Source organism: Leopardus geoffroyi, chromosome B3 (assembly GCF_018350155.1).
Source record: "Leopardus geoffroyi isolate Oge1 chromosome B3, O.geoffroyi_Oge1_pat1.0, whole genome shotgun sequence".
Classification (NCBI taxonomy): Eukaryota; Metazoa; Chordata; class Mammalia; order Carnivora; family Felidae; genus Leopardus; species Leopardus geoffroyi.
The window spans coordinates 145,783,732-145,811,268 of NC_059337.1; the positions used below are offsets into that span (position 1 = coordinate 145,783,732).

General features: G+C 45.0%; 1 protein-coding gene across 7 annotated transcripts in view; it reads left to right on the forward strand.

Annotated features, from left to right (window-relative positions):
- The window catches only part of TDRD9 (tudor domain containing 9), a 121,481-nt gene that overhangs the window by 58,494 nt on the left and 35,450 nt on the right, over positions 1–27,537 (forward strand). For 6 of the 7 annotated variants that reach the window (XR_006704226.1, XM_045448402.1, XM_045448405.1 and 3 more), the window contains 9 exons: positions 4,052–4,149; positions 4,762–4,893; positions 5,978–6,143; positions 6,227–6,290; positions 6,614–6,677; positions 6,973–7,017; positions 9,137–9,190; positions 25,935–26,051; positions 27,317–27,424. Coding sequence is in view for 6 of the 7 variants with exons in the window: in XM_045448402.1 (XP_045304358.1) it covers positions 4,052–4,149; positions 4,762–4,893; positions 5,978–6,143; positions 6,227–6,290; positions 6,614–6,677; positions 6,973–7,017; positions 9,137–9,190; positions 25,935–26,051; positions 27,317–27,424 (848 nt within the window). In the remaining variant the exon portion in view is untranslated. The remainder of the gene's footprint in view (positions 1–4,051; positions 4,150–4,761; positions 4,894–5,977; positions 6,144–6,226; positions 6,291–6,613; positions 6,678–6,972; positions 7,018–9,136; positions 9,191–25,934; positions 26,052–27,316; positions 27,425–27,537) is intronic. The other variant, XM_045448404.1, reaches the window with a different exon arrangement.

A 27,537-nucleotide genomic window follows, 5' to 3' on the forward strand; every position in this document is an offset into this window, starting at 1 on the left:
GTCCGCTGTTGACATCCTCACTTTTTACTGGTGCAGCAGAGAGGCAGAGAAGGGGTGACGGCCTCAGGCTGTCCTGGACAGTGGGGGCGCTGCTCCGGCTGCAGTCCACATCCTTACTTAGCCCGGGGCTCTGCTGCCTCCCCCGAGACGGCTGCCCAGAGAGGGTGTGAGAGCGAGTGGGTAGGTCACTCAGGGCCGGAGCCAGCTTCTCATCGCTTTGGGAAAACCGTATGTTGAGTCATGTGTTGTTGTAAAATTGAGCGAAAGAAAGGATAATAAACTGTAATCATCTTACTGTGTCTTAGCCTCCCAACCCAGAATTACCCCCCAGACAAGTCCCATGCTTAGAAAAAAAATGACTAGAAATAAACACACAAAAACCTTTGGGTCTTGAGATTACAGGAGTCTTAGCCTTTGTTTTTCTGTATGTTCAAGATTTCTGTAATAAACTTTCTTTCTTTGAGAAGTTGGAAAATCGTCCCTGGAGTCTCTCAAACACAGGCCAGCATCTCCCAGCTTGTTGGCAACGACACCTCACAGAACCGTAGTGCAGCGTCCGGATCAGGCGGTCGGTGTCGGTACGACACGTAGACCACAGACCGTCACTGCTCAGTCTTACACGCGCCCCGGTGCGTGTCCTCTCTGCCGTCTGACGTCACGTGCAGACCCGTGTAAGCACCGCCATCAGAGTGCAGAACAGGACAGCTGCCCGGAAGGAGCTGCCTGGCACTGGCCTCTCTGCCAGCCTCTGTTCTTCCCCGTTTTGTCCTTCGTCTCCAGGATGTTATCCGGGTGGAAGCGCGCAGCTGGGGACTTTCGGGGTGGGCTCGTTTCACTCACCACCACATCCTTAAGATCTGTCCAAATTGCTGCATGTATCCACAGCTCTTATTTATTCATTAAATGCTTGTTTGTTTTTAAAAAATTTTTTTTTTCAACGTTTATTTATTTTTTTGGGAAAGAGAGAGACAGAGCATGAACGGGGGAGGGGCAGAGAGAGAGGGAGACACAGAATCGGAAACAGGCTCCAGGCTCTGAGCCATCAGCCCAGAGCCCGACGCGGGGCTCGAACTCACGGACCACAAGATCGTGACCTGGCTGAAGTCGGACGCTTAACCGACTGCGCCACCCAGGCGCCCCTGCTTGTTTGTTTTTGAGAGAGAGAGAGAGCACGAGCAGGGGAGGGGCAGAGAGAGGGAGACAAAGAATGAAGCAGGCTCTAGGCTCTGTGCTGTCAGCACAGAGCCTGGCCCAGGGCTCGAACTCAAGAGCCGCTAGATCGTGACCAGAGCCAAAGTTGGTCGCTCAACCAACTAAGCCCCCCAGGCGCCCTTATTGATTTATTTTGAGAGGATGAGGGAGAGAGCACGTGCACGCACATGTACAGGGGAGGGGCAGAGAGAGGGAGAGAGGATCCCAAGCGGACGCCTCACTGTCAGCCCAGAGCCTGACTGGGGGCTCGGACCCCCAAACTCTGAGATCATGACGGGAGCCAAAACCAAATTGGACGGTCACCCGACTGAGCTGCCCAGGCACCCCAGTAGTTCTTGTTGCTGGATTCCATTGTACCATTCGCCTCTTGAAGGATGTTGGAGCATCTCTGGTTCCTGGCAGTTGCCAATAAAGCCACCAAGAATATTGACGTACGGGTTTTGTGCGGATGTAAGTTTTCGTTTCTCTGGGATACGAGCCCAGGAGTGCAATTACTGGGTGATACGGCAAGCATATGGTTAGTTTTATAAGAAGCTGTGTCAGTCGATTTCCACGGTGGCTGCATGGTGGCTCCACTCCTGCCAGCAGTGTGTGCGATTCATTTTCTCCCCACCGGTGCCAGCATTTGGTGTTAACGGCTGTTTTCGTTGTAGCTATTCTGAAGGCGTGTGATAATCTCTCCTTGGGATCTTAAGGTACGTGTCCCCGACGGCTGATGAGGTGAGCGCCTCTTCCTGTGCTTCTCTGCCACCTGTGTGCCCGCAGTGAGGCGTCCGTTTTTGTCTTGGGCCCGGTTTAGAGTTGGACCGTGTGCGTGGTGACTGGCGAGTCGAGTTCTCCCTGCCACCTCGATGCTAGTCCTTTGGGAGATGCTGGATGTGTGGTTTGCACACCCTCCCCCACTCCGTCCTGTATGTTGTCTCTTCATCCTCTTCCGAGGGTCTTTTGGAGAGAAAACTTTTAACTTGGCTGAGGTCTTCCTTTTGGGTGGTGTTGGGGGCCACGTGTCAACGCTTCACCTCTGCCTGCGTCCCCGGGGGGGGTGGTTTCTCCTGCGTTTTCTTCTCACGGTTTCGGAGATGTGTGTTCTGCGTTTATGGCTGTGACCCATTTGAATGAACTTCTGTGAGAGGTGTGAGGTTAGGGGCGAGGTCCATCTCTTTGCCCGTGGGTGTCCCATTCCAGCACCGTTGAATTTCCCGCGGAGTGGCTTCTGCGCCTTTGTGTGGTGTCACGGGCGCTGTGCACCTCTCCCTGCCCTGCACCCTGCTGGGCCCCTCCCTCTGCCTTCTTTACTTTCGGAAGTGTCACGCTTCTCCCTCCCACGCAGAGTTTAGAATGAACTTGTCCCTGTCTACAAAAAACTCATTTGTGATTTTGATCGGAATTGCATTAAACCCATAGGACGGTTTGTGGAGAATCGACGTCTTTGTTATGCTGGGTCTTCAATCCCTGAACACGGTTTGTGTCTCCACTTACTTCTTTAATCAGCTTGTGTTGTTTTCAGCATGCAGATCCTAACTATTTTATTTTACTCGGGGTGATTGGAAATGGCGTTGCATTTTTAATTTCGGTTTTTATGTGTTCATTGCTGCCGTGTGTATAGATGTGTGAGTGACTTTTGTGTGTTGATCTCGTACCCTGTGGCTTTGCTGAGCTCACTAGTTGGTTCTAGGAGTTGGTTTCACTTTTGTCTTTTGTCATTGCCTTGGAGTTTTGTACTTAGAGAGTCCTGTCATTGACACGTTAAGCTGCGGGGTGGGGGTGATGATGGCGGTGCTGGAAGTCCGGACTCTCCACTCAACTCCCGCGGGTGAAGGGACCTACCAGGGGAGACAGGTGGAGGTGGGGGGCAGGAGTCCAGACGCCCCTCCGTCTTTCCTGACTCCACAGGTGGGGAAGGAGACAACCTCCCTGGGCTGCCCCGTTTTTAAAAATGTTTGTTTATTGATTTTGAGAGAGAGAGAGCGAGAGCATGTGTGCATGCACACGTGAGCAGGGGAGGGGCAGAGAGACAGGGAGGGACAGAATCCCCAGCAGGCTCCTCTCTGTCAATGCAGAGCCTGACGTGGGGCTCAATCTCACAAACCATGAGATCATGACCTGAGCCGAAATCAGGAGTTGGACGCTTTACCGACTGAGCCACCCAGGCGCCCCAGGGCTGCTGCATTTTTAAAAGCTGGGTATTTATTAAGGACACCCTTTCTCCTCCCCGCCCCTCTTTCTCCTTGGGAGATTTTATTATGTTTAGGGATAAAGGAGTTTGTCCTCCACAAGCAATACAGTCGCGAGAGAAGAGTCCTCATATGGTGGTCCGTGAGGGCCAGGCCTGGTTCTGAGCCCTCATTTCACGTGAAGCAGCTGTCATGACGGCAGCATTTGCGGAGGCATTGGGACTGATGGCCATGGTGAGAAGCCCAAGGCAGATGGCGACAGTGACAGCCTACACATGTCTCATTGCACAGCCACGTCACTGGGGGAGCCTCACCGGCTCCTGCCAGCTATGCTTTTTGTGTTTTTATTAGTGTGAGCTTTGCATTTGCAGGAAATGTCTTGTGTTTAAAATGTTTTGATTTTCATTGCATATTGGGGCCAACATGGTTTTCTTTAGAAATAACGCATCGCATTGTATGCCATCGATCACAGAGGAAACTTCAGTGCTTAATCTGCCTACTGAGAGGTCTTTGAACACCAGCTTATTCTGAAGTCTTTACCGACCTGGTCTGGTAGAAAATAACAAGGGTTTTTCTTAATATTTAATGGTTATTCTTACATACGTATTTATGCTAACGCGAAGGTGATTAATGCCAAATGGTGTTTGGATGTTTCTCCTTCGCAGGCCGTGCGGGAAGAGTGTCTAAAGGGCACTGCTATAGACTGATCCACAGGGATTTCTGGGACAGCTCCATCCCAGACCACGTTGTCCCCGAGATGTTGGTAATGCTCTTTGGTCATTTCCAAAGTTTGCTTTTTGTAGATAGAGTTTTATTGAATGGTCTAGGTAATACAGTGTTAGGGGAAGTCACTGTCTGACCAAACTAGTCTTTAATCACAGTGCTGGCTTGCCATTTATTGAGCGCCCCGCGCTCAGCCAGGACTGCGCATGCTTGTTAAATTTGTAGTGAGAGGAGTGGCTCCTTGTGCCTGCGGGCTCCAGCCCCTTTATGGCCCTTAAGCGTGGGGTCAGCGCCGGCTTCCTCTTTGTCCTCTCTTCTCTTCTTCCTTGTCTTTCTCTTTCTCTTTCTCTTCCTTCTTTATCCCCCTCCCCCTCCCCCCTCCTCCCCCTCACCAGTCTGTTTCTTTCCCCCTCCTTCCCCATCTGTCTCCCCCCACTCCTCTCCTGCCCTCTCTCTCTCCCTTGCCTGCACATCTTTGCTTTCTGTCTCTTCTCTTTCTCCTCTCTCACCCTTTGTCTCTCTCCATCTTCTGTTTTTCTTTCTTTTTCTCTTCTCCTCTCTCCTGCATCTGTCTCTGAAGTACTAGTCATGTGCAGGTAGGTTAGGTTAATTTACGTAATTCTTCTGTTTCTAAATGTTTTGCTCTTTTCAGCGTTGTCCATTAGGAAGCACAATATTGAAAGTGAAATTGCTGGATATGGGTGAGCCGAGAGCTTTGCTGGCAACGGCCCTTTCTCCACCTGGTCTGGGTGACATTGAACGAACCATCCTTCTGCTAAAGGAGGTAGGCCTGCGTGATGTTCGCCAGTGCGGGGAAAGCTAAGATTTTGTTGGGTAAATTTTGGAAGTTTTGTGACATGGATATCTTTAAAGTATTTTGACGGTCCTAAACAATCAGCATTGGCTTTAAAAAGCACCTGTAATGCCTCGTCGTCGATACCAGGCTCCATACCTGTTGTTCGCCCCGGTTTTGGGGGTGATCTCGCTGAGGCTCTTGCCTTTGCTGGGTTCCCCTCCCCGGGCCCCTCCCAGCCCCCATGCCGTCTGCTGGCCTTTGCTGCCATGAGGGGAGAAGACGCAGCGTGTGGTGATGCTGAGGGGTTTCTGCAGATGTGAAAGTAATGAATGCCAATGCCAAGTGGGGTGTGAGTATTTCTTCCTCACAGGCCGTGCGGGACGAGCGTCTAAAGGGCGCTCTTGTGGGCTGACGCTCAGGGTTTCGGGGCGGCTCCGCCTGACCGTGCCTGCCTGCTGGTGTCCACCAGCTCCGTGGCCGAATCTGCACGAAGTCCTGTCTGCACGAAGTTCTAGGCGGCTCCTTCCCTTGCCGGAAACTGCTCTGCCCCGTTGGATTCTTGGGCTCCTGACCCCCAACCCGCCGTGCTCTTGCTGCCCGTGCCCGGGGCCTTGGCCTGTGCACCGCTTCTTGGGGCTGTGGATGGTCTTCTGGCCCTTGAAGTTGGGGGCGCTCTGGTGTTTCACCTCTGCTTTGAAACACTTAGATACCTTTGTTTTCTCCCACAGACAGTCGAATGCGTCATGTTGTGTGTGACGTGGTAGTCAGGTCTGTGGTTTAATGTCGTGCGCGCTATACTTGTTGAATCATAAGTGGACTTTGGCGGGAGTATCTCGAGCATTACCTCCCAGTGCCGCTCTTTTTAAAAAATAAGAAAATGTGTTCTAAATTCCAGAAAGCAAATTAAAAAGACTTTTTTTTGGGAGCATCGATTTTTCATAAGTCAACTTAGATGTCTTTCAGAGTCTTACCAAGATGTGGTCTTCATTTCCTGTTTAAACTGCCTGCCTCTTGGGAAAAAAGAACCTGAAGAAGTCTGTGCTTGCTAACAGCACTAATTTATTTCGTAAAGGTTGGAGCACTTGCAGTGAGTGGGCAGAGAGAGGATGAGAACCCCCACGATGGTGAACTGACCTTCTTAGGAAGAGTTTTGGCCCAGCTTCCTGTTAATCAGCAGCTTGGTAAACTCATAGTCCTTGGACACGTATTTGGATGTCTCGATGAGTGTCTTATTATAGGTAAGTGTGGGCGCAGGGAGGTCTTGGGAGGGCCGTGGACTGCCGCTCTCCCAGCCTCACCTCGTCTTTGTTTTTCTCTTTAGCTGCAGCGCTTTCCTTGAAGAACTTTTTTGCAATGCCTTTTAGGCAGCATCTTGATGGATACAGGTATTTAGCGTTCGTGTGTATGTGTGTGCATATATATATATATATATATATATATATATATATATAGTTTTCTTAAGTATTTATTTTAAGAGAGAGTGAGAGAGAGGGAGAGGGAGAGAGAGAGGAGAGAGAAAATCCCAAGCAGACTCCGCAGTGTCCGTGCAGAGCCTGACGGGCTCAATCCCACATACGGTGAGATTATGACCTGAGCTGAAATCAAGAGTTGGATGCTTAGCAGACTGATCCATCCAGATGCCCCTGGCATTCCTATTTTTAAAAGCCACTTTTTAAGGGCATCGGATGACACTGTTTGTTCTCTGTAGGAACAAAGTGAATTTCTCCGGCAACAGCAAGAGCGACTGCATTGCACTGGTTGAGGCATTTAGAGTAAGTGTTTTCCGATCGGGCGAGGGGGCCTGCCGCCGCAGGGCCTTAGTGTGCGTTCGGACCACAGCCCTTTCTCTGCCGGAAGCACCGTGAGGCTTGTTGGCATCCAACGTCGAACAAACCGTGTTGGAAGAAGTAGATGCGGGGGGGGGGGGGGGGGGCGGGGGGGGCACGTGTTATGAAGTTGTTGGGAAAAAATTTGTAAGTTTTCTCTGGTTAAAATGTGTTGGAATTAGACTCTAAAAATTTTTAATTAGCTAATAAGGTGTTTTGAAACTGGGTCATTTGTTTTTAGACTTGGCAGGCTTGCAGACAGAGAGGAGAGCTTCGGCACCCAAAGGTTGGTCAGTTGTTTCTTCTGTTCATAATTGGGTGTAAGGATCCAGGGAGACTCCCCTGGGCTTCTCTCGCTTGGCCTGATCACCACAGGTGACACAGGAGAGCACCAGGCCTGAGCTGAGGTCGCTGCGGCCTGTCCTCAGGGGGCGGCAGGCTGGAACAGGGAGTAGGCGGTCCTTTGGCGAAGGGCTTCGGAGCCTGTCTTCGGGGTGGTGGTCACTTGTGGAGGTGGCTCCCGGGGCCCACGGCGGAGCTGGCCTTCCACTTCCCGAGTCCTGGGGATCCTTCTGTTGGGTCTGGAGCCGCGTCAGCTTCGAGTGCTTCGTGCCCACAGGGATGTGCCTGGAGGCGCCATTCCCAGCGAAGAACCGTGCAGAATGCAAGATTTCATTCTTCCTCGTTGCTGAGTAGTATTCCATTGTATATATAAACCACATCTCTGTCCATTCATCAGTGGATGGACATTTGGGCCCTTCCCATACTTTGGCTGTTGTTGATAGGGCTGCTATAAACATGGGGGTGCATGTGCCCCTATGAATCCTGCCATTTGCAACAACATGGATGGAGGTAGAGGGTATTATGCTAAGTGATGTAAGTCAGTTAGAGAAAAGCATTACCAGATGACTTCACTCATATGTGGAACTTGAGAAACTTAACAGAAGACCATGGGGAAGGGAAGGGAAAAAATAGTTTGAAAACAGGGAGACAAACCATAAAGAGACTCTTAAATACAGAAAACACACTGAGGGTTGATGGGGGGGGGGGTGGTGGGATGGTAGGGAAAATGGGAGATGGGCATTGAGGAGGGCACTTGTTGGGATGAGCACTGGGTGTTCTATGTAAGCGATGAACCACGGGAATCTACTCCCTAAGCCAAGAGCACACTGTATACACTGTATGTTAGCCAACTTGACAATAAATGATACGTAAAAACAAAACAAAGCAAAAACACAACTAAGAACCCCGAAACCTTCCTTTTGCTGTTGTTTCCTGAGCTTTAGTTTAGATAATAGGCTTTAAAGAACTCAATTCTTTTTTTTTTTTTTTTTTTGGTCAGGTTTTGTTCTCCTTTTAAACTGATTAGGTTCAGGGGCGCCTGGGTGGCGCAGTCGGTTAAGCGTCCGACTTCAGCCAGGTCACGATCTCGCGGTCCGTGAGTTCGAGCCCCGCGTCGGGCTCTGGGCTGATGGCTCAGAGCCTGGAGCCTGTTTCCGATTCTGTGTCTCCCTCTCTCTCTGCCCCTCCCCTGTTCATGCTCTGTCTCTCTCTGTCCCAAAAATAAATAAACGTTAAAAAAAAAAAAATTTAAACTGATTAGGTTCAAAAGACTGGATAGATTTGTGTGTTTAAATTTGCCTTGCCTACAGGTGTCCCTACAACAGCTGCACAAGTTACCCGTTAAAGCTGCCTTTTAAAGAGTCAGCTATGCCCAAGGGATACAGGAGTACTGATGCATAGGGGCACTTGTACCCCAATGTTTATAGCAGCACTCTCAACAATAGCCAAATTATGGAAAGAGCCTAAATGTCCATCAACTGATGAATGGATAAAGAAATTGTGGTTTATATACACAATGGAGTACTACGTGGCAATGAGAAAGAATAAAATATGGGCTTTTGTAGCAACGTGGATGGAACTGGAGAGTGTGATGCTAAGTGAAATAAGTCAGGCAGAGAAAGACAGATACCATATGGTTTCACTCATATGTGGATCCTGAGAAACTTAACAGAAACCCATGGAGGAGGGGAAGGAAAAAGAAAAAAAAAAAAAAGAGGTTAGAGTGGGAGACAGCCAAAGCATAAGAGACTCTTGGAAACTGAGAACAAACTGAGGGTTGATGGGGGGTGGGAGGGAGGGGAGGGTGGGTGATGGGTATTGAGGAGGGCACCTTTTGGGATGAGCACTGGGTGTTGTATGGAAACCAATTTGACAATAAATTTCATATATTGAAAAACAAAAAAACAAAAACAAAACAAAAAAAAAAGAGTCAGCGATGCTATTTGTCTTGTTGGTGTACGTATTCTTTTTGATTTATGTTTTTGTATGACATCTGTGTGTTACGGTAGCCAAACGAACTCTAATTTGTCAGTTGATATTGAGTGTTATGCCTTTATTTAAAGGATGAACTTGACTGGGGACGGTTAAATTACATTCAAATCAAGAGAATTAGAGAGGTAAGTTGTAAATTCTTTGAGTGTAAAGATTTATCACATGTATATTAAGTACCCACAGTACACAGGGTGGTAAGCGAGAGCTCCAGCTTTAGCGGGATTTGTATACATGCTATTTATTTATGATATGATTTTTACATAACTCATAAATATTTATGTCTGTGTATAACTGTAATATCTACATAATTTGTATGTATGGTGTATGTTACGTGTATTTAATTACATATATTCAATATAGTATTCTTATAATTTCTAAAATAATAGCCTCATTTTCTCATTCTGAATATTGTGTACTTGTGCTCTCTCTGATTCTTGATTAGATTTGTGTGTTCAGGGGGTTCCCCAAGACCACCCTCGAGCTAAGCGATTCACCAGAAAGACACAGATCTCAGAAAAGCCGTTACACTCGTGGTTCTGGTTTCTTTCTTTTTTTTTTTTTTTTTTAATATATGAGATTTATTGTCAAATTGGTTTCCATACAACACCCAGTGCTCTTCCCAAAAGGTGCCCTCCTCAATACCCCTCACCCACCCTCCCCTCCCTCCCACCCCCCATCAACCCTCAGTTTGTTCTCAGTTTTTAACAGTCTCTTGTGCTTTGGCTCTCTCCCACTCTAACCTCTTTTTTTTTTTTTTCCCTTCCCCTCCCCCATGGGTTTCTGTTAAGTTTCTCAGGATCCACATAAGAGTGAAACCATATGGTATCTGTCTTTCTCTGTATGGCTTATTTCACTTAGCATCACACTCTCCAGTTCCATCCATGTTGCTACAAAAGGCCATATTTCATTTTTTCTCATTGCCACGTAGTATTCCATTGTGTATATAAACCACAATTTCTTTATCCATTCATCAGTTGATGGACATTTAGGCTCTTTCCACAATTTGGCTATTGTTGAGAGTGCTGCTATAAACATTGGGGTACAAGTGCCCCTATGCATCAGTACTCCTGTATGCCTTGGATAAATTCCTAGCAGTGCTATTGCTGGGTCATAGGGTAGGTCTATTTTTAATTTTCTGAGGAACCTCCACACTGCTTTCCAGAGTGGCTGCACCAATTTGCATTCCCACCAACAGTGCAAGAGGGTTCCCGTTTCTCCACATCCTCTCCAGCATCGATAGTCTCCTGATTTGTTCATTTTGGCCACTCTGACTGGCGTGAGGTGATACCTGAGTGTGGTTTTGATTTGTATTTCCCTGATAAGGAGCGACGTTGAACATCTTTTCATGTGCCTGTTGGCCATCCGGATGTCTTCTTTAGAGAAGTGTCTATTCATGTTTTCTGCCCATTTCTTCACTGGGTTATTTGTTTTTCGGGTGTGGAGTTTGGTGAGCTCTTGATAGATTTTGGATACTAGCCCTTTGTCCGATATGTCATTTGCAAATATCTTTTCCCATTCCGTTGGTTGCCTTTTAGTTTTGTGGGTTGTTTCCTTTGCTGTGCAGAAGGTTTTTATCTTCATAAGGTCCCAGTAATTCACTTTTGCTTTTAATTCCCTTGCCTTTGGGGATGTGTCGAGTAAGAGATTGCTACGGCTGAGATCAGAGAGGTCTTTTCCTGCTTTCTCCTCTAAGGTTTTGATGGTTTCCTGTCTCACATTCAGGTCCTTTATCCATTTTGAGTTTATTTTTGTGAATGGTGTGAGGAAGTGGTCTAGTTTCAATATTCTGCATGTTGCTGTCCAGTTCTTCCAGCACCATTTGTTAAAGAGACTGTCTTTTTTCCATTGGATATTCTTTCCTGCTTTGTCAAAGATTAGTTGGCCATACGTTTGTGGGTCTAGTTCTGGGGTTTCTATTCTATTCCATTGGTCTATGTGTCTGTTTTTGTGCCAGTACCATGCTGTCTTGATGATGACAGCTTTGTAGTAGAGGCTAAAGTCTGGGTTTGTGATGCCTCCTGTTTTGGTCTTCTTCTTCAAAATTCCTTTGGCTATTCGGGGCCTTTTGTGGTTCCATATGAATTTTAGGATTGCTTGTTCTAGTTTCGAGAAGAATGCTGATGCAATTTTGATTGGGATTGCATTGAATGTATAGATAGCTTTGGGTAGTATTGACATTTTGACAATATTTATTCTTCCAATCCATGAGCAGGGAATGTCTTTCCATTTCTTTAAATCTTCTTCAATTACCTTCATAAGCTTTCTATAGTTTTCAGCATACAGATCTTTTACATCTTTAGTTAGATTTATTCCTAGGTATTTTATGCTTCTTGGTGCAATTGTGAATGGGATCAGTTTCTTTATTTGTCTTTCTGTTGCTTCACTGTTAGTGTATAAGAATGCAACTGATTTCTGTACATTGATTTTGTATCCTGCAACTTTGCTGAATTCATGTATCAGTTCTAGCAGACATTTGGTGGAGTCTATCGGATTTTCCATGTATAATATCATGTCATGTGCGAAAAGCGAAAGCTTGACTTCATCTTTGCCAATTTTGATGCCTTTGATTTCCTTTTGTTGTCTGATTGCTGATGCTAGAACTTCCAGCACTATGTTAAACAACAGCGGTGAGAGTGGGCATCCTGTCGTGTTCCTGATCTCAGGGAAAAAGCTCTCAGTTTTTCCCCGTTGAGGATGATGTTAGCTGTGGGCTTTTCATAAATGGCTTTTATGATCTTTAAGTATGTTCCTTCTATCCCGACTTTCTCAAGGGTTTTTATTTACTTTTTATTTATTTATTTATTTATTTATTTTTTTTCAACGTTTATTTTTGGGACAGAGAGAGACAGAGCATGAACGGGGCAGGGGCAGAGAGAGAGGGAGACACAGAATCGGAAGCAGGCTCCAGGCTCTGAGCCATCAGCCCAGAGCCTGACACGGGGCTCGAACTCACGGACCGTGAGATCGTGACCTGGCTGAAGTCGGACGCTTAACCGACTGCGCCACCCAGGCGCCCCTCAAGGGTTTTTATTAAGAAAGGGTGCTGGATTTTGTCAAAGGCCTTTTCTGCATCGATTGACAGGATCATATGGTTCTTCTCTTTTTTTTTTGTTAATGTGATGTATCACGTTGATTGATTTGCGAATGTTGAACCAGCCCTGCATCCCAGGAATGAATCCCACTTGATCATGGTGAATAATTCTTTTTATATGCCGTTGAATTCGATTTGCTAGTATCTTATTGAGAATTTTTGCATCCATATTCATCAGGGATATTGGCCTGTAGTTCTCTTTTTTTACTGGGTCTCTGTCTGGTTTAGGAATCAAAGTAATACTGGCTTCATAGAATGAGTCTGGAAGTTTTCCTTCCCTTTCTATTTCTTGGAATAGCTTGAGAAGGATAGGTATTATCTCTGCTTTAAACGTCTGGTAGAACTCCCCTGGGAAGCCATCTGGTCCTGGACTCTTATTTGTTGGGAGATTTTTGATAACCGATTCAATTTCTTCGCTGGTTATGCATCTGTTCAAGCTTTCTCTTTCCTCCTGATTGAGTTTTGGAAGAGTGTGGGTGTTTAGGAATTTGTCCATTTCTTCCAGGTTGTCCAATTTGTTGGCATATAATTTTTCCTAGTATTCCCTGATAATTGTTTGTATCTCTGAGGGATTGGTTGTAATGATTCCATTTTCATTCATGATTTTATCTATTTGGGTCATCTCCCTTTTCTTTTTGAGAAGCCTGGCTAGAGGTTTGTCAATTTTGTTTATTTTTTCAAAAAACCAACTCTTGGTTTCGTTGATCTGCTCTACAGTTTTTTTAGATTCTATATTGTTTATTTCTGTTCTGATCTTTATTGTTTCCCTTCTTCTGCTGGGTTTAGGCTGCCTTTGCTGTTCTGCTTCTCTTTCCTTTAGGTGTGCTGTTAGATTTTGTATTTGGGATTTTTCTTGTTTCTTGAGATAGGCCTGGATTGCAATGTATTTTCCTCTCAGGACTGCCTTCGCTGCGTCCCAGAGCGTTTGGATTGTTGTATTTTCATTTTCGTTTGTTTCCATATATTTTTAAATTTCTTCTCTAATTGCCTGGTTGACCCACTCATTCGTTAGTAGGGTGTTCTTTAACCTCCATGCTTTTGGAGGTTTTCCAGACTTTTTTCTGTGGTTGATTTCAAGCTTCATAGCATTGTGGTCTGAAAGTATGCATGGTATAATTTCAATTCTGGTAAACTTATGAAGGGCTGTTTTGTGACCCAGTATATGATCTATCTTGGAGAATGTTCCATGTGCACTCGAGAAGAAAGTATATTCTGTTGTTTTGGGATGCAGAGTTCTAAATATATCTGTCAAGTCCATCTGATCCAATGTCTCATTCAGGGCCCTTGTTTCTTTATTGACCGTGTGTCTAGATGATCTATCCATTTCTGTAAGTGGGGTGTTAAAGTCCCCTGCAATTACCACATTCTTATCAATAAGGTTGCTTATGTTTATGAGTAGTTGTTTTATATATTTGGGGGCTCCGGTATTCGGCGCATAGACATTTATAATTGTTAGCTCTTCCTGATGAATAGACCCTGTAACTATTATATAATGTCCTTCTTCATCTCTTATTACAGCCTTTAATTTAAAGTCTAGTTTGTCTAAGTATGGCTACTCCAGCTTTCTTTTGGCTTCCAGTAGCATGATAAATAGTTCTCCATCCCTCACTCTCAATCTAAAGGTGTTCTCAGGTCTAAAATGAGTCTCTTGTAGACAGCAAATAGATGGGTCTTGTTTTTTTTCTCCATTCTGATACCCTATGTCTTTTGGTTGGCGCATTTAATCCATTTACATTCAGTGTTATTATAGAAAGATACGGGTTTAGAGTCATTGTGATGTCTGTATGTTTTATGCTTGTAGCGATGTCTCTGGTACTTTGTCTCACAGGATCCCCCTTAGGATCTCTTGTAGGGCTGGTTTAGTGGTGACAAATTCCTTCAGTTTTTGTTTGTTTGGGAAGACCTTTATCTCTCTTTCTATTCTAAATGACAGACTTGCTGGATAAAGGATTCTCGGCTGCATATTTTTTCTGTCTAGCACACTGAAAATCTCGTGCCAATTCTTTCTGGCCTGCCAAGTTTCAAAAGAGAGATCAGTCACGAGTCTTATAGGTCTCCCTTTATATGTGAGGGCACGTTTACCCCTTGCTGCTTTCAGAATTTTCTCTTTATCCTTGTATTTTGCCAGTTTCACTATGATATGTCGTGCAGAAGATCGATTCAAGTTACGTCTGAAGGGAGTTCTCTGTGCCTCTTGGATTTCAATGCGTATTTGAAATTTGAGTATTTCTTCAAGTACTCCTTCAGCACCTTTCCCTTTCTCTTCCTCCTCTGGGATACCAATTATGCGTATATTATTTCTTTTTAGTGTATCACTTAGTTCTCTAATTTTCCCCTCATACTCCTGGATTTTTTTATCTCTCTTTCTCTCAGCTTCCCCTTTTTCCATAACTTTATCTTCCAGTTCACCTATTCTCTCCTCTGCCTCTTCAATCCGAGCTGTCATCGTTTCCATTTTGTTTTGCATTTCGTTTAAAGCGCTTTTCAGCTCCTCATGACTGTTCCTTAATCCCTTGATCTCTGTAGCAAGAGATTCTCTGCTGTCCTCTATACTGTTTTCAAGCCCAGCGATTAATTTTATGACTATTATTCTAAATTCACTTTCTGTTATATTATTTAAATCCTTTTTGATCAGCTCATTAGCTGTTGTTATTTCCTGGAGATTCTTCTGAGGGGAATTCTTCCGCTTGGTCATTTTGGATAGTCCCTGGCGTGGTGCGGACCTGCAGGGCACTTCCCCTGTGCTGTGGTGTATAACTGGAGTTGGTGGGCGGGGCCGCAGTCCGACCTGATGTCTGCCCCCGGCCCACCGCTGGGGCCACAGTCAGACTGGTGTGTGCCTTCTCTTCCCCTCTCCTAGGGGCGGGATTCACTGTGGGGTGGCGTGGCCCGTCTGGGCTACTTGCACACTGCCAGGCTTGTGGTGCTGGGGATCTGGTGTATTAGCTGGGGTGGGTAGGCAAGGTGCACAGGGGCAGGAGGGGCAGGCTTAGCTCGCTTCTCCTTAGGTGATCCACTTCAGGAGGGGCCCTGTGGCAGCGGGAGGGAGTCAGATCTGCCGCCGGAGGTTTGGCTCCGCAGAAGCACAGAATTGGGTGTTTGCGCGGAGCGAGCGAGTTCCCTGGCAGGAACCGGTTCCCTTTGGGATTTTGGCTGGGGGATGGGCGGGGGAGATGGCACTGGCGAGCGCCTTTGTTCCCCGCCAAGCTGAGCTCTGTCGTCCGGGGGCTCAGCAGCTCTCCCTCCCTTTGTCCTCCAGCCTTCCCGCTTTCCGAGCAGAGCTGTTAACTTATGACCTCCCAGACGCTAAGTCGCGCTTGCTGTCGGAACACTCTCCGTCCGGCCCCTCTGCTTTTGCCAGCCAGACTCGGGGGCTCTGCTTGGCCGGCGAGCCGCCCTCCACCCCGGCTCCCTCCCGCCAGTCCGTGGAGCGCGCACCGCCTTGCCGCCCTTCCTACCCTCTTCTGTGGGCCTCTCGTCTGCGCTTGGCTCCGGCGACTCCGTTCTGCTAATCCTCTGGCGGTTTTCTGGGTTATTTAGGCAGGTGTAGGTGGAATCTAAGTGATCAGCAGGACGCGCGGTGAGCCCAGCGTCCTCTTACGCCACCATCTTCCCTCTCTCCCGGTTCTGGTTTCTTATAGCCAAAGGATACACATTAAAATGAGCAAAGGTAACAGGCACAGGGGGAGAAGCCCAGAGATGGCAGGTACAGGGCTTCAGCTGTTTCCTCCGCGTGGGCTTGGTGGGGGGGCGGGCAGGGCAGCTCTCCTGGCAGTTGTGTGTGACGGCACGGGAAGCACTGCCAACCGGAGAGGCTCACTTGGGCCCTGGTGTCCAGGGTTTTACCTGAGGGAGGTATGTAGGCACGGGGCGCCCGCATAGCTGGCCCTGGTTACTGAGCGGTCAGCCCCGCAGAGTTCCCGCTGGTACTGCGTGGCAGGTGTTCCGCCATAAATCCCGTTGCTACCACAAATGATTTGTCAGGCCCAGGGTCTCAGGCGGACAAGACACTCCTGTGAGGCAGGAAGTTCCAAGGGCTTTAAAGGCTGTGTCCCAGGAACCTAGTCTGTCTTTGGAATGTGCAAGGTGTGGGCAACCCAGGCCTGCTGTGTTCACTCTTCACTGCAGTTTGCAACATGCTTAACCTGTTTTATTTTCAAGGAACTTAACTCTTGGTTTGGTTTGTCAGTTTTACTGCGTTAGGCATTTTTGGGGAAGGAGAGGTACAGGATTTTAATGGATTGATGTTTGCTTTTTTCTGTTTTTTTTTTTCTTTTTAATGTTTATTTATTTTGAGAGAGAGAGTGCAAGCAGGGGAGGGGCAGAGATTGAGGGGAGAGAGAATCCCAAGCAGGCCCTGCACTGTCGGCGCAGAGCCGGACGCAGGGCTCGATCCCACAAACCATGAGATTGTGACCTGAACTGAAATCAAGAGCTGGATGCTCAACCAACTGAACCATCCAGGTGCCCTGCTTGTTTCTATTAATTTAGTTCTTTGTCTCTTGGTTTACTATTTTAATCTTCCTGAGATGGGTATTTAATCCATTAACATTTCCAAGTTTTTCTAATTAAAAGCCTTTAAAGCTGTGTATTTTCTTGTGTACACAGCTTGGGCCACATTCTGTTGATTTATGATAAGGAGGGATTGTTGTTATTCCTTCCTGTAACCTCTTTTAGTGTCAGTTTTCTTCTTGATGCAAGTGTTTTTAAGAAGAATATTTGAATTTCCTGATAGAGATATTTTTAGATCCCTTGTTTTGTTCATTTCACATTTTATTGCATTGTGGTCAGAGAAAGTGACTTGTATACTTTTAAACTGGTCATCTATCTAAATTAGCTTATAGTGCAATAATGTTTTCAGGAGTAGATTCCGTTGATTCATCCCCTATGTATAACATGCAGTGCTCATCCCAACAAGTGTCCTCCTTAATTCCCCTTGCCCATTTAGCCCATCCCCCCACCCATGACCCCTCCAGCAACCCTCTGGATGTTCTCTGTATTTAAGTCTCTTACATCTTGTCCCTCTCCCTGATTTTATACTATTTTTACTTCCCTTCCCTTATGTTCATCTGTTTTGTATCTTAAATTCCACACAAGAGTGAAGTCCTATGATATTTGTCTTCCTGTAATTTTGCTTAGCATCATACCCTCCAGTTCCATCCACGTAGTTGCAAACGGCAAGATTTCATTCTTTTTGATGGCCAAGTAATGCTCCATAGTGTATATTTGCCACTTCTTTATCCATTCATCCGCTGATGGACATTTGGACTCTTTCTATACTTTGGCTATTGTTGATAGGGCTGCTATAAACATTGGGGTGCATGTGCTCCTTCAGATCTGTATTTCTGTAGAGCTTGGGTAAATACCTAGTAGTGCAGTTGCTGGGTCGTAGGGTGTTCTATTTTTAATTTTTTGAGGAACCTCCATACTGTTTTCCAGAGTGGCTGCACCAGTTTGCATTCCCACCAACAGTGCAGAAAAGATCCTCTTTCTCTGCATCCTCACCAACATCTGTTGTTTGAGTTGTTAGTGTTAGCCATTCTGATTGGTGTGAGGTGGTATCTCATTGTGGTTTTGATTTTTATTATTATTTTTTAATGTTTATTTATATTTGAAAGATAGAGATGGAGTGCAAGCAGGGGAAGGGGCAGAGAGAGAAGGAGACACAGAATCCCAAGCAGTCTTGTGTCTCTGAGCTGTCAGCACAGAGCCTGATGCGGGGCTCAAACTCACAAACCATAAGATCATGACCTGAGCTGAAGTCAGATGCTTAACCGACTGAGCCACCCAAGTGCCCCTCTCATTGTGGTTTTGATTTGTACTTCTGTGATGATGAGTGATATTGAGCATTTTTTTTAATGTTTATTTTTGAGAGAGAGAGGGGGAGGGAAGGATAAGCGGGGGGGGGGGGTGCAGAGAGAGGGAGACACAGAATTGAAGCAGGCTCCAGGCTCTGAGCTGTCAGCACAGAGCCCAGTGTGTGGCTCGAACTCATGAACCACGAGATCATGACCTGAGCTGAAGTCCGGCACTTTAACCAACTGAGCCACCCAGGTGCTCCAAGCATGTTTTCATGTGTCTGTTAGCCTTCTGGATGTCTTCTTTGGAAAAGTGCCTATTCATGTCTTTTGCCCATTTCTTCCCTGGATTATTCGTTTTTTGGGTGTTGAGTTTGATAAGTTCTTTATAGATTTTGGATACTAACCCTTTATCTGATATGTCAGTTGCAAATATCTTCTCCCATTCTGTTGGTTGCCTTTTAATTTTGCTGAATGTTTCCTTTGCCATGCAAAAGCTTTTTATCTTGGTGAGGTCCCAGTAGTTCATTTTTGCTTTTGTTTCCCTTGCCTCCAGAGACGTGTTGAGTAAGAAGTTGCTGCGGCCTTGGTCAAAGAGGTTTTTGCCTGCTTTCTCCTCAAGGACTTTAATGGCTTCCTATCTTAGGTTTAGTCTTTCATTCATTTTGAGTTTATTTTTGTGTATGGTGTTAGAAAGTGGTCCAGCTTCATTTTTCTGCATGGTGCTGTCCAGTTTTCCCAACACCATTTGCTGAAGAGACGGTCTTTTTTCTATTGGATATTCTTTTCCTGCTTTGTCAAAGATTAGTTGGCTATGTGTTTGTGGGTCCATTTGTGGGTTCTGTATTCCGTTCCATTGATCTGTGTGTCTGTTTTTGTGCCAGTACCATACTGTCTTGATGATTACAGCTTTGTAGTATAGTTTGAAGTCCAAAATTGTGATGCCTCCAGCTTTGGTTTTCTTTTTCAGGATTGCTTTGGCTGTTTGGGGTCTTGTCTGGTTCCATACAAATTTTAGGATTGTTTGCTCTAGCTCTGTGAAGAATGCTGGTGTTGTTTTGGTAGAAATTGCATTGAATACATAGATTGCTTTGGGTGGTATTGACATTTTAACAGTATTGTTTTTTCCAATCTATGAGCATGGAATATTTTTCCACTTTTTTGTGTGTCTTCTTCAGTTTATTTCTTAAGCTTTTTGTAGTTTTCAGTGTATAGATTTTTCACTTCTTTGGTTAGGTTTATTCTTAGGTATTTTATGGGTTTTGGTGCAGTTGTAAATGGGATCCATTCCTTGATTTCTTTCTGCTGCCTCATTATTGGTGTATAGAAATGCAGCTGATTTCTGTGCGTTGATTTAAAAAATTTCTTTTTATGTTTATTCATTTTTGAAAGAGAGAGAGCACAAGTAGGGGTGGGCGGAGAGAGAGGGGACACAGAATCCGAAGCACACTCCAGGCTCTGAGTTGCCAGCACAGAGCCCGACGCGGGGCTCGAACTCACGAACCACGAGATCATGACCTGAGCCGAAGTCGGACTCTCGACTGACTGAGCCACCCAGGTGCCCCTGTGCATTGATTTTATATCCTGTGACTTTGATGAATTCATGGATCAGTTCTAGCAGTTTTTTTGTGAAATCTTTGGGTTTTCCATATAGAGTATCATGTCGTCTGCAAAGAGGGAAAGTTTAATTTTCTCCTTGCTGATTGGGATGCCTTTTATTTCTTTGTATTGTCTGATGGCTAAGGCTAGGACTTTCAATGCTATGTTGAATGACAGTGGTGAGAGTGGACATCCCTGCCATGTTCCTGACCTTAGGGGGAAAGCTTTCAGTTTTTCCCCACTGAGGGTGATATTCGCGGTGGGTCTTTTGTATATGGCTTTTATGATTTGAGGTTTGATCCTTCTATCCCCACTTTCTTGAGGGTTTTTATCAAGAAAGGATGCTGTATTTTGTGAAATGCTTTCTCTTCATCTCTTGAGAGGGTCATGTGGTTCTTGTCCTTTATTTTATTGATGTGATGTATCACATTGGTTGTTTTGCGGGTGTTGAACCAGCCCTGCATCCCAGGTATAAATCCCACTTGGTCATGGCTAATCATTCTTTTAAGGTATTGTTGAATCTGGTCGACTAGTATCTTGTTGAGGATTTTTGCATCTGTGTTCATCAGGGAAATTGGTCTGTAGTTCTCCTTTTTAGTGGGGTCTCTGGTTTTGGAATCAAGGTAATGCTGGCTTCATAGAAAGGGTTTGGAAGTTTTCCTTTCATTTCTATTTTTTGGAACAGCTTCAAGAGAATAGGTGTTAACTCTTCTTTAAATGTTTGATAGAATTCCCCTGGAAAGCCATCTGTCCCTGGACTCTTGTTTTTTGGGAGATTTTTGATTACTAATTAGATTTGTTTACTGGTTATCGGTCTGTTCAAATTTTCTATTTCTTCCTGTTTCAGTTTTGGTAGTGTATATGTTTCTAGGAATTTGTCCATTTCTTCCAGATTGCCCATTTTGTTGGCGTATAATTGCTCATAATATTCTCTTGTTATTGTTTGTATTTCTGCTGTGCTGGTTGTGATCTCTGCTCTTTCATTCTTGATTTTATGTCTTTGGGTCCTTTTTCTTTTTGATCAAACTGGCTAGGGGTTTATAAAATTTTGTTAGTTCTTTCAAAGAACCAGCTCCTGGTTTCATTGATCTGTTTACTGTTTTTTGTTTGTTTGGTTTTTTTTTTTTTTGGTATGTTTCGATAGCAGTAATTTCTTTTCTGATCTTTATTATTTCGTGTCTTCTGCTGGTTTTGGGTTTTATTTGCTGTTCTTTTTCCAGCTCTTTAAGGTTTAAGGTTAGGTTGTGTATCTGAGACATTTCTTCCTTCTTTAGGAAGGCCTGGATTGCTATATACTTCCCTCTTATGACTGCCTTTGCTGCTTCCCAGAGCTTTTGGCCTGCAGTGTTATCATTTTCATTGGCTTCCATGTATTTTTTAATTTCCTCTTTAACTTCTTGGTTAACCCATTCATTCTTTAGTAGGATGTTCTTTAATCTCCGAGCATTTGTTGTCTTTACAAATTTTTTCTTGTGGTTGATTTTGAGTTTTATAGCGTTGTGATCTGAAAATATGCACGGTATGATTTTGACCTTTTTGTACTTGTTGAGGGCTGATTTGTGTTCCAGTGGTGATCTCTTCTGGAAAATGTTCCATGTGCACTCGAGAAGAATGTGTATTCTGCTGCTTTAGGATGAAATGTTCTGAATATATCTGTTAAGTCCATCTCATCCAGTGTGTCATTCAAAGCCATTGTTTCTTTGTTGATTTTATGCTTAGATGATCTGTCCATTGCTGTAGGTGGGGTGTTGAAGTCCCTTATGGTATTATTGTCAATGAGTTTCTGTATGTGTGTGATTCATTGATTTATATTTTTAGGGCTTTCCACGTTGGGGCATAAATGTTTACAATTGTTAGATCTTCTTGGTGGATAGACCCCTTAATTATGATATAATGCCTGTGTTCATCTCTTGTTACAGTCTTTATTTTACAACCTAGATTGTCATATAAGTATGGCTACTCTGTCATTTTTTGGGGCAACCATTAGCATGATAGATGGTTCTCCATCCCCTTAGTTTCAATCTGAATGTGACTTTAGGTCTAAAATGGGGCTCTTGTAAACAGCATATAGATGGATCTTGTTTTCTTATCTGTTCTGTTACCATGTGTCTTTTGATTGGAGCATTTAGTCCACTGACATTTAGAATGAGTACCGAAAGATACGAATTTATTGCCATTTTGTTGCCTGTAGAGTTGGGAGTTTCTGGTGATGTTCTCTAGTCCTTTCTAGTCTTTGTTGCTTTTGGTCTTTTTTGTTTTCCTTTGTCTTTTCTCCCCTCAGAGAGTCCCCTGTAAAATTTCTTGCAGGGCTGGTTTAGTGGTCATGAAGTCCTTTAAATTTTGTCTGGGAAACTTTTTGAATGACAGCCTTGCTGGATAAAGAATTCTTGGCTGCATGTTTTTCCAGTTCAGCACGTTGAATATATTCTGCCACTCCTTTCTGGCCTGCCGAGTTTCTGTGGATAGGTCTGCTGTGAACCTGATCTGTCTTCCCTTGTAAGTGAAGGTCTCTTTTTCCCTTGGTGCTTTCATGATTCTTTCTTTGCCTGAGTATTTTGTGAATTTGACTATGATATGCCTTATTCATGGTCAGTCTAATGGGAGTTCTCTGTGCTTCCTGGATTTTGATATCTGTGCCTTTCCCCAGATTAGGAAAGTTTTTGGCTATGATTTGTTGACATAAATCGTCTACCCCTTTTTCTGTCTATTCATCTTCTGAGACTACTATGATTCGGATGTTATTCCTTTTTAATGAGCTACTGAGTTCTCCAGTTCTTACATCATGCTCTTTTGCCTTAGTTTCCCTCTTTTTTCTGCTTCATCATTCTCCATAATTTAGTCTTCTGTATCGTTAATTCACTGCTCTGCTTCATCCATCCTTGATGCTGTGGCAGCCATTTGAGATTGCATCTCATTTCTTTTTTTTTTTTTTCATTTTATTTTTGGGACAGAGAGAGACAGAGCATGAACGGGGGAGGGGCAGAGAGAGGGAGACACAGAATCGGAAACAGGCTCCAGACGCGGGGCTCGAACTCACGGACCTCAAGATCGTGACCTGGCTGAAGTCGGATGCTTAACCGACTGCGCCACCCAGGCGCCCCTCATTTCATTTTTAATTTCATCCTGGCTACATTTGACTTCTTTTATCTCTGCAGAAAGGGATTTTATGTTTTTTTCAACTCCACCTAGTATTCTTATTATAGTGACTCTAAATTCTGGTTCAGACATCGTGTTTATATCTGTGTTGATTAAGCCCCTGGCTGTCATTTCTTCCTGTTCTTTCTTTTGGGGTGAATTCCTTCTTTTCGTCATTTTGGAGGAAGAAGAAGAAGAAAGTAAAAATTAGGGGCGCCTGGGTGGCTCATTCGGTTGGGTGTCCACTTTGGCTCAGGTCATGATCTTGCGGTTCATGGGTTCGAGCCCCACGTCGGGCTCTATGCTGACAGCTCAGAGCCTGGAGCCTGCTTCAGATTCTGTGTCTTCCTCTGTCTGTTCCTCGCCCACTTGCACTCTGTCTCTCTCTCAAAAATAAATAAAGATTAAAAAAATTAAACAAAAAAGTAAAAAGTAAAAAATTAAAAATAGCACAAAAAAACAAATAAAAGAAGCTAGATCCTAGGTATGTTTTGGTCTGCTTGTTGAATGAAGCTTGCTAGAATAGAGAAAATAGGGAAAGAAAATAAAAAGAAAAAAAGTAAGAAAAAGTTTAAAAATTAAAAAAATGTATGTCATAAGATAGAATAAAATGAAATGAAAGTAAAGTAGAATAAAAAATACGAAAATTTAAAAATATAGTAAAAAAGTAAAAATTATAAAAACAGAGAATAAAAATACATTTTTTCTCTTTCTGTATCCAAGAATAACAAAAGAAAAAGAGAAAATGAGTAGATAGACCAGCAAACAGAATGAAATCCGAATGAAATTACATCCAGTTTCTCCTAGAAGTCAAACTATGAAGCACTTCATAGTCTGTACACAGAACCGGCGAAGAGACTTGTGATGTTCCTCTAGGACTTGGTTGACGCAGCTGGACAGGGTTGGTGTAGTGGCTCCATTCTCCACTAGGTGGCGTTGCTTAGCTTATTGGGGTTGATTGGTGTGGTGTGCATGCGCGTGTGTGTAGGTACGGGAAGGGTGAAAACGGAGTCACCCAGCTTCCCAGTCTGTAGCATCAGAACTCTGTGCTCTCACTGACTGATCATCAGGTACCCCTCCTTTGTCTCTGGCTTCTGTCTACTCCGGCTTCGACACTGTTGGTGACCAAGCTGTCAGCCTGCCAGGCAGCACCTCTCTCCTGAGTTTTATCTCAGATGTGCCTGTTTCCAAAACCCTGAGTTCTAAGGGCCCTGTTGCTTTGGCCTGCTCAGACCCTCTGGGGGAGTGTCTCGCCGAGCAATGGCTGGGAGCTGGCTTGCTCCCGGGAATGCTGATGGCCACCGTGATGCTGCAGAGGCCTGGAGACTGTGGCTGGGTGTTAGCCCGCCCATAGAAAGTTTGCGCAATCACGTAGCAGCAGCGATTCAGGGGTTATGGCAAACCGCAACACACATCTGGTGCCAGGCTTCACCATAAACGTCCCTGTTCCAACACCAGCAAACGTGGCTGTTCTCTGGGGCCCACTGGGACCTTTCCTGGTGGGGAGGCCACACAGCCTCAACCAAGTGTCCTCCTAGCAGGGAACTGCCTCTCTCCATGTGGCCCGAGGACCCTTGGACCTTGCTGTCTGCTCCCAGGGGATTCATCCTTTCCACCAGAGCACCACTAGCTGCAGAATTTCCGACCCTGCACTCCCCTGCTTATGGAGTGTAATGGTGTTGTGAAACCCTCTCCTTTTTCCTTTTTCCCTTTTTTGTTCAGTCTCTTGGGGCTGTTTCCACTCTTCTCTTTCTCTCCAGCTGCTTTTGAGGGGGGTGCTTTTCCTGTACTCTCCCCCCATCTCTGTCCTCTCTCCACAAAAACAGCTCTCTACCCTCAGAAGCTTCTCTCTCCCCCAGTTCACTAATCCATGCTGCGTACCTGCCGAGTTCTGTGGCTGAAGTTATGCAGATTGTTGTGTTAATCCTCAGATCAGTTTTCTAGGTGTGCAAGATGGTTTGGTGCTGATCTAGCTGCATTTCAGGGATGAGAGAAGCAGAGAACTTCCGTGCTCCTCTGCCGTCTGCTAAACTGATTTTTAACTAAAGAAGTCATATGTCATGATGGCCTTAAGAAAGGTTTCAAGAGGGGGCACCTGGGTGGCTCAGTTGGTTAAGCGTCCGACTCTTGCTCTCAGTTTCATGAGTTTGAGCCCCACGTCTGCCTCTGTGCTGACAGCTGGAAGCCTACTTGGGATTCTCTCTTCCTCTCTCTTTCTCTGCCCCTCCCCCACTCGCCGTCTCTGTCTCAAAATAAATAACATTAAAAAAAAAGAAACAAAGAAAGGTTTCAGGAACATGGAAGTGCATTGGTTACCATGGGGGTGATGGGCTTGGTCCTTCTATGTGTCGTAGGCTTTTTGCACATCCTCACAGAACACAGCTTTTAAGTTTTTCTATCTTTCCAATTCTTCTTAGTTGTTTTCTCCAGTTAATGTTCACATCTGTGTGGTTTTTTTACTTTTTTAGTTTATTAAGATAATTTTGTGGTAAATTAATTTATGAACAATTTACAGATATTTATTGTTGTGTGTTCCTTTGTGTCTGTGTATTGAAGTTTGATGTTCTGTGTGAGATGGTTTTTAATCACAACTGGGTGATTTTTTTTTGTTCAGAGCAACTGTTGAACCATTGGTCACTTAAGCTTGTTTTTAATTACAAAAGCAATACATGTTCATGGTGGGGGTTCAGAGGCACGTGAGGGACTAAAGCAGAGGAGATGGTTCTGGTTACCTGCTCTTCCTATGCCCACAGGGCATTGTGGGTGCATGTTTGCAGTGTGTGTGTGTGTGTGTGTGTGTGTTTGCGCGCTTGCACACTTATAGATTGGGATCATGAAGCATATATGGTTTTATGTCCTGGTATTTCTTTTTTTATGTTTATTTGTTTATTTTGAGGGGTGGCGCAGGGAGAGAGAATCCCAAGCAGGCCCCATGCTGTCAGTGAGGAGCCCAATGCGGAGCTCGATCCCATGACCCTGGGATCATGACCTGAGCCGATTCAAGAGTTGGACGCTTAACTAACTGAGCCCCCAGGCACCCCTGTCCTGATATTTCTGTTAGTGGTTATCGTTGAGCATCTTTTCCATATCTTACTAGTCTTCAATAAGGTGACTCTTAATGAATTCTGTGTTTGATCCCATAGATGTGTGAATGCTTTCCCAATAGTGTGCTTATTTTCCAGTGTTTTCACTGTTCTGAATGGCAGGAGCACTTCGAGACCTCATATCTCCGTGTGTTTTTCTTAGGTGGCTGAGCTGTACGGAGAATTGAAGAACCGGGTCTCTCAGTTCAACATGTACGTTGATTCGCGGCGGCCTGTCATGGACCAAGAATATGTTTATAAGCAGCGCTTCATCCTGCAGGTATGCTGGGGTTTCCTGGATATCTGTCCTGATTCTTTCTTCTTGCCGGGTGTTGTGGTTGAGAGCGCACGCACTCTGTCTTCCTGATATAAGTCATGTCTCAGCAGAGATTTTAGGTCCGTGATGTTCATCCTGCTTTGGGGGTTAGGAAACATTCTTACCTTGCATAGCGTAGGGTTTCCACATCATCAGGCTGGTCATCCAGATCCGTTGCTAATCTCCAGAGGCATGTTTCTGTAGCACGCCAGCCATTGTTCCTGTTTCAGGAGGGGTCCTTGGTTTTTTGCTTTCAAGAAACGAAAACTGTTCTTCGTGTTATTCAACATATATAGCTATTCCCTTATACTGAAGATACTAACTTTGGAGGCCGTGATCAAGTTAGCTTGTTGGATGGGACCTTACGGGGATCGTGTGGAAGGAAGCACAGCCTAGAAAAGTGGCTACCTTTTCCACTTTGGGGTCAGGAGGAGGAGGACGTCTGTGTGCATCAAGCGCGTCCAATTGGGTTGACGGAAGATGTCTGCAAACAGAATGATGCCAGAAGACGGTGTTTTTCTGGGTTTCAGATTGCTTTAAGGAGGGAGAGTCTTCTGTGAGTGTTTGTTTCGAATGATATTTTGATTGAAGAAGGGACTCTGCAGAGTGCTTTTTAGAAGTGCGTATTGGGGCGCCTGGGTGGCTCAGTTGGTTAAGTGACTGACTTCGGCTCAGGTCATGATCTCACAGTTTGTGGGTTTGAACCCCGCGTTGGGCTCTGTGCTGACAGCTGGGAGCCTGGAGCCTGCTTCGGATTCTGCGTCTCCCCCTCTCTCTACCCCTCCGCTGCTCATGCCCTGTGTCTCTCTGTCTCTCAATAATAAATAAGTGTTAAAAAAAAATTAAAAAAAAAATAGGAGTGCACACTGGATGTGTTTCTTGGAGTGTGGAGAGGTGCCCTTCCTATAGAGGGGAGTTTGCTGGGGAGCAGGTAGGAAAGTGTGCAGAGTCATTCGTGCCCTCACTCGTACTCGGCACTGTTTCCTAGCCCTCCTTCTGAGATGGGCTCCATGTCCTTTGAAGAAAGACTGTGTCTGGACTGCTGCTCTTTTTCCGGTAAAATAACCAGAATTGGGACTTCCGGCTCAGTTGGTAGAAGGTCTAGTTTTTTTTAATGTAAGCTCATTTTTTACCTTAGAGCTGTTAACATCGTTCTGGGAAGAGATTTGTGTGTTGGTGAGACAGACTGATAAATAACGTTACTTCACGAAAGTGCAATTCTCTTCCAGGTTGTATTGGCGGGTGCTTTTTACCCAAATTACTTTACTTTCGGACAGCCTGACGAGGAGATGGCGGTGAGGGAGCTGGCCGGCAAAGACCCGAAGACCACCATCGTGGTAGGCGCTCCGTTTCAGTGTGGCTGCTACAGAACGTTGTGTTTCTCCAGGTGTTTCCATTGTTACAAGTACCTGGTGGGTTTTTGCCTCTCACGTGGATATCAACAGCTTGT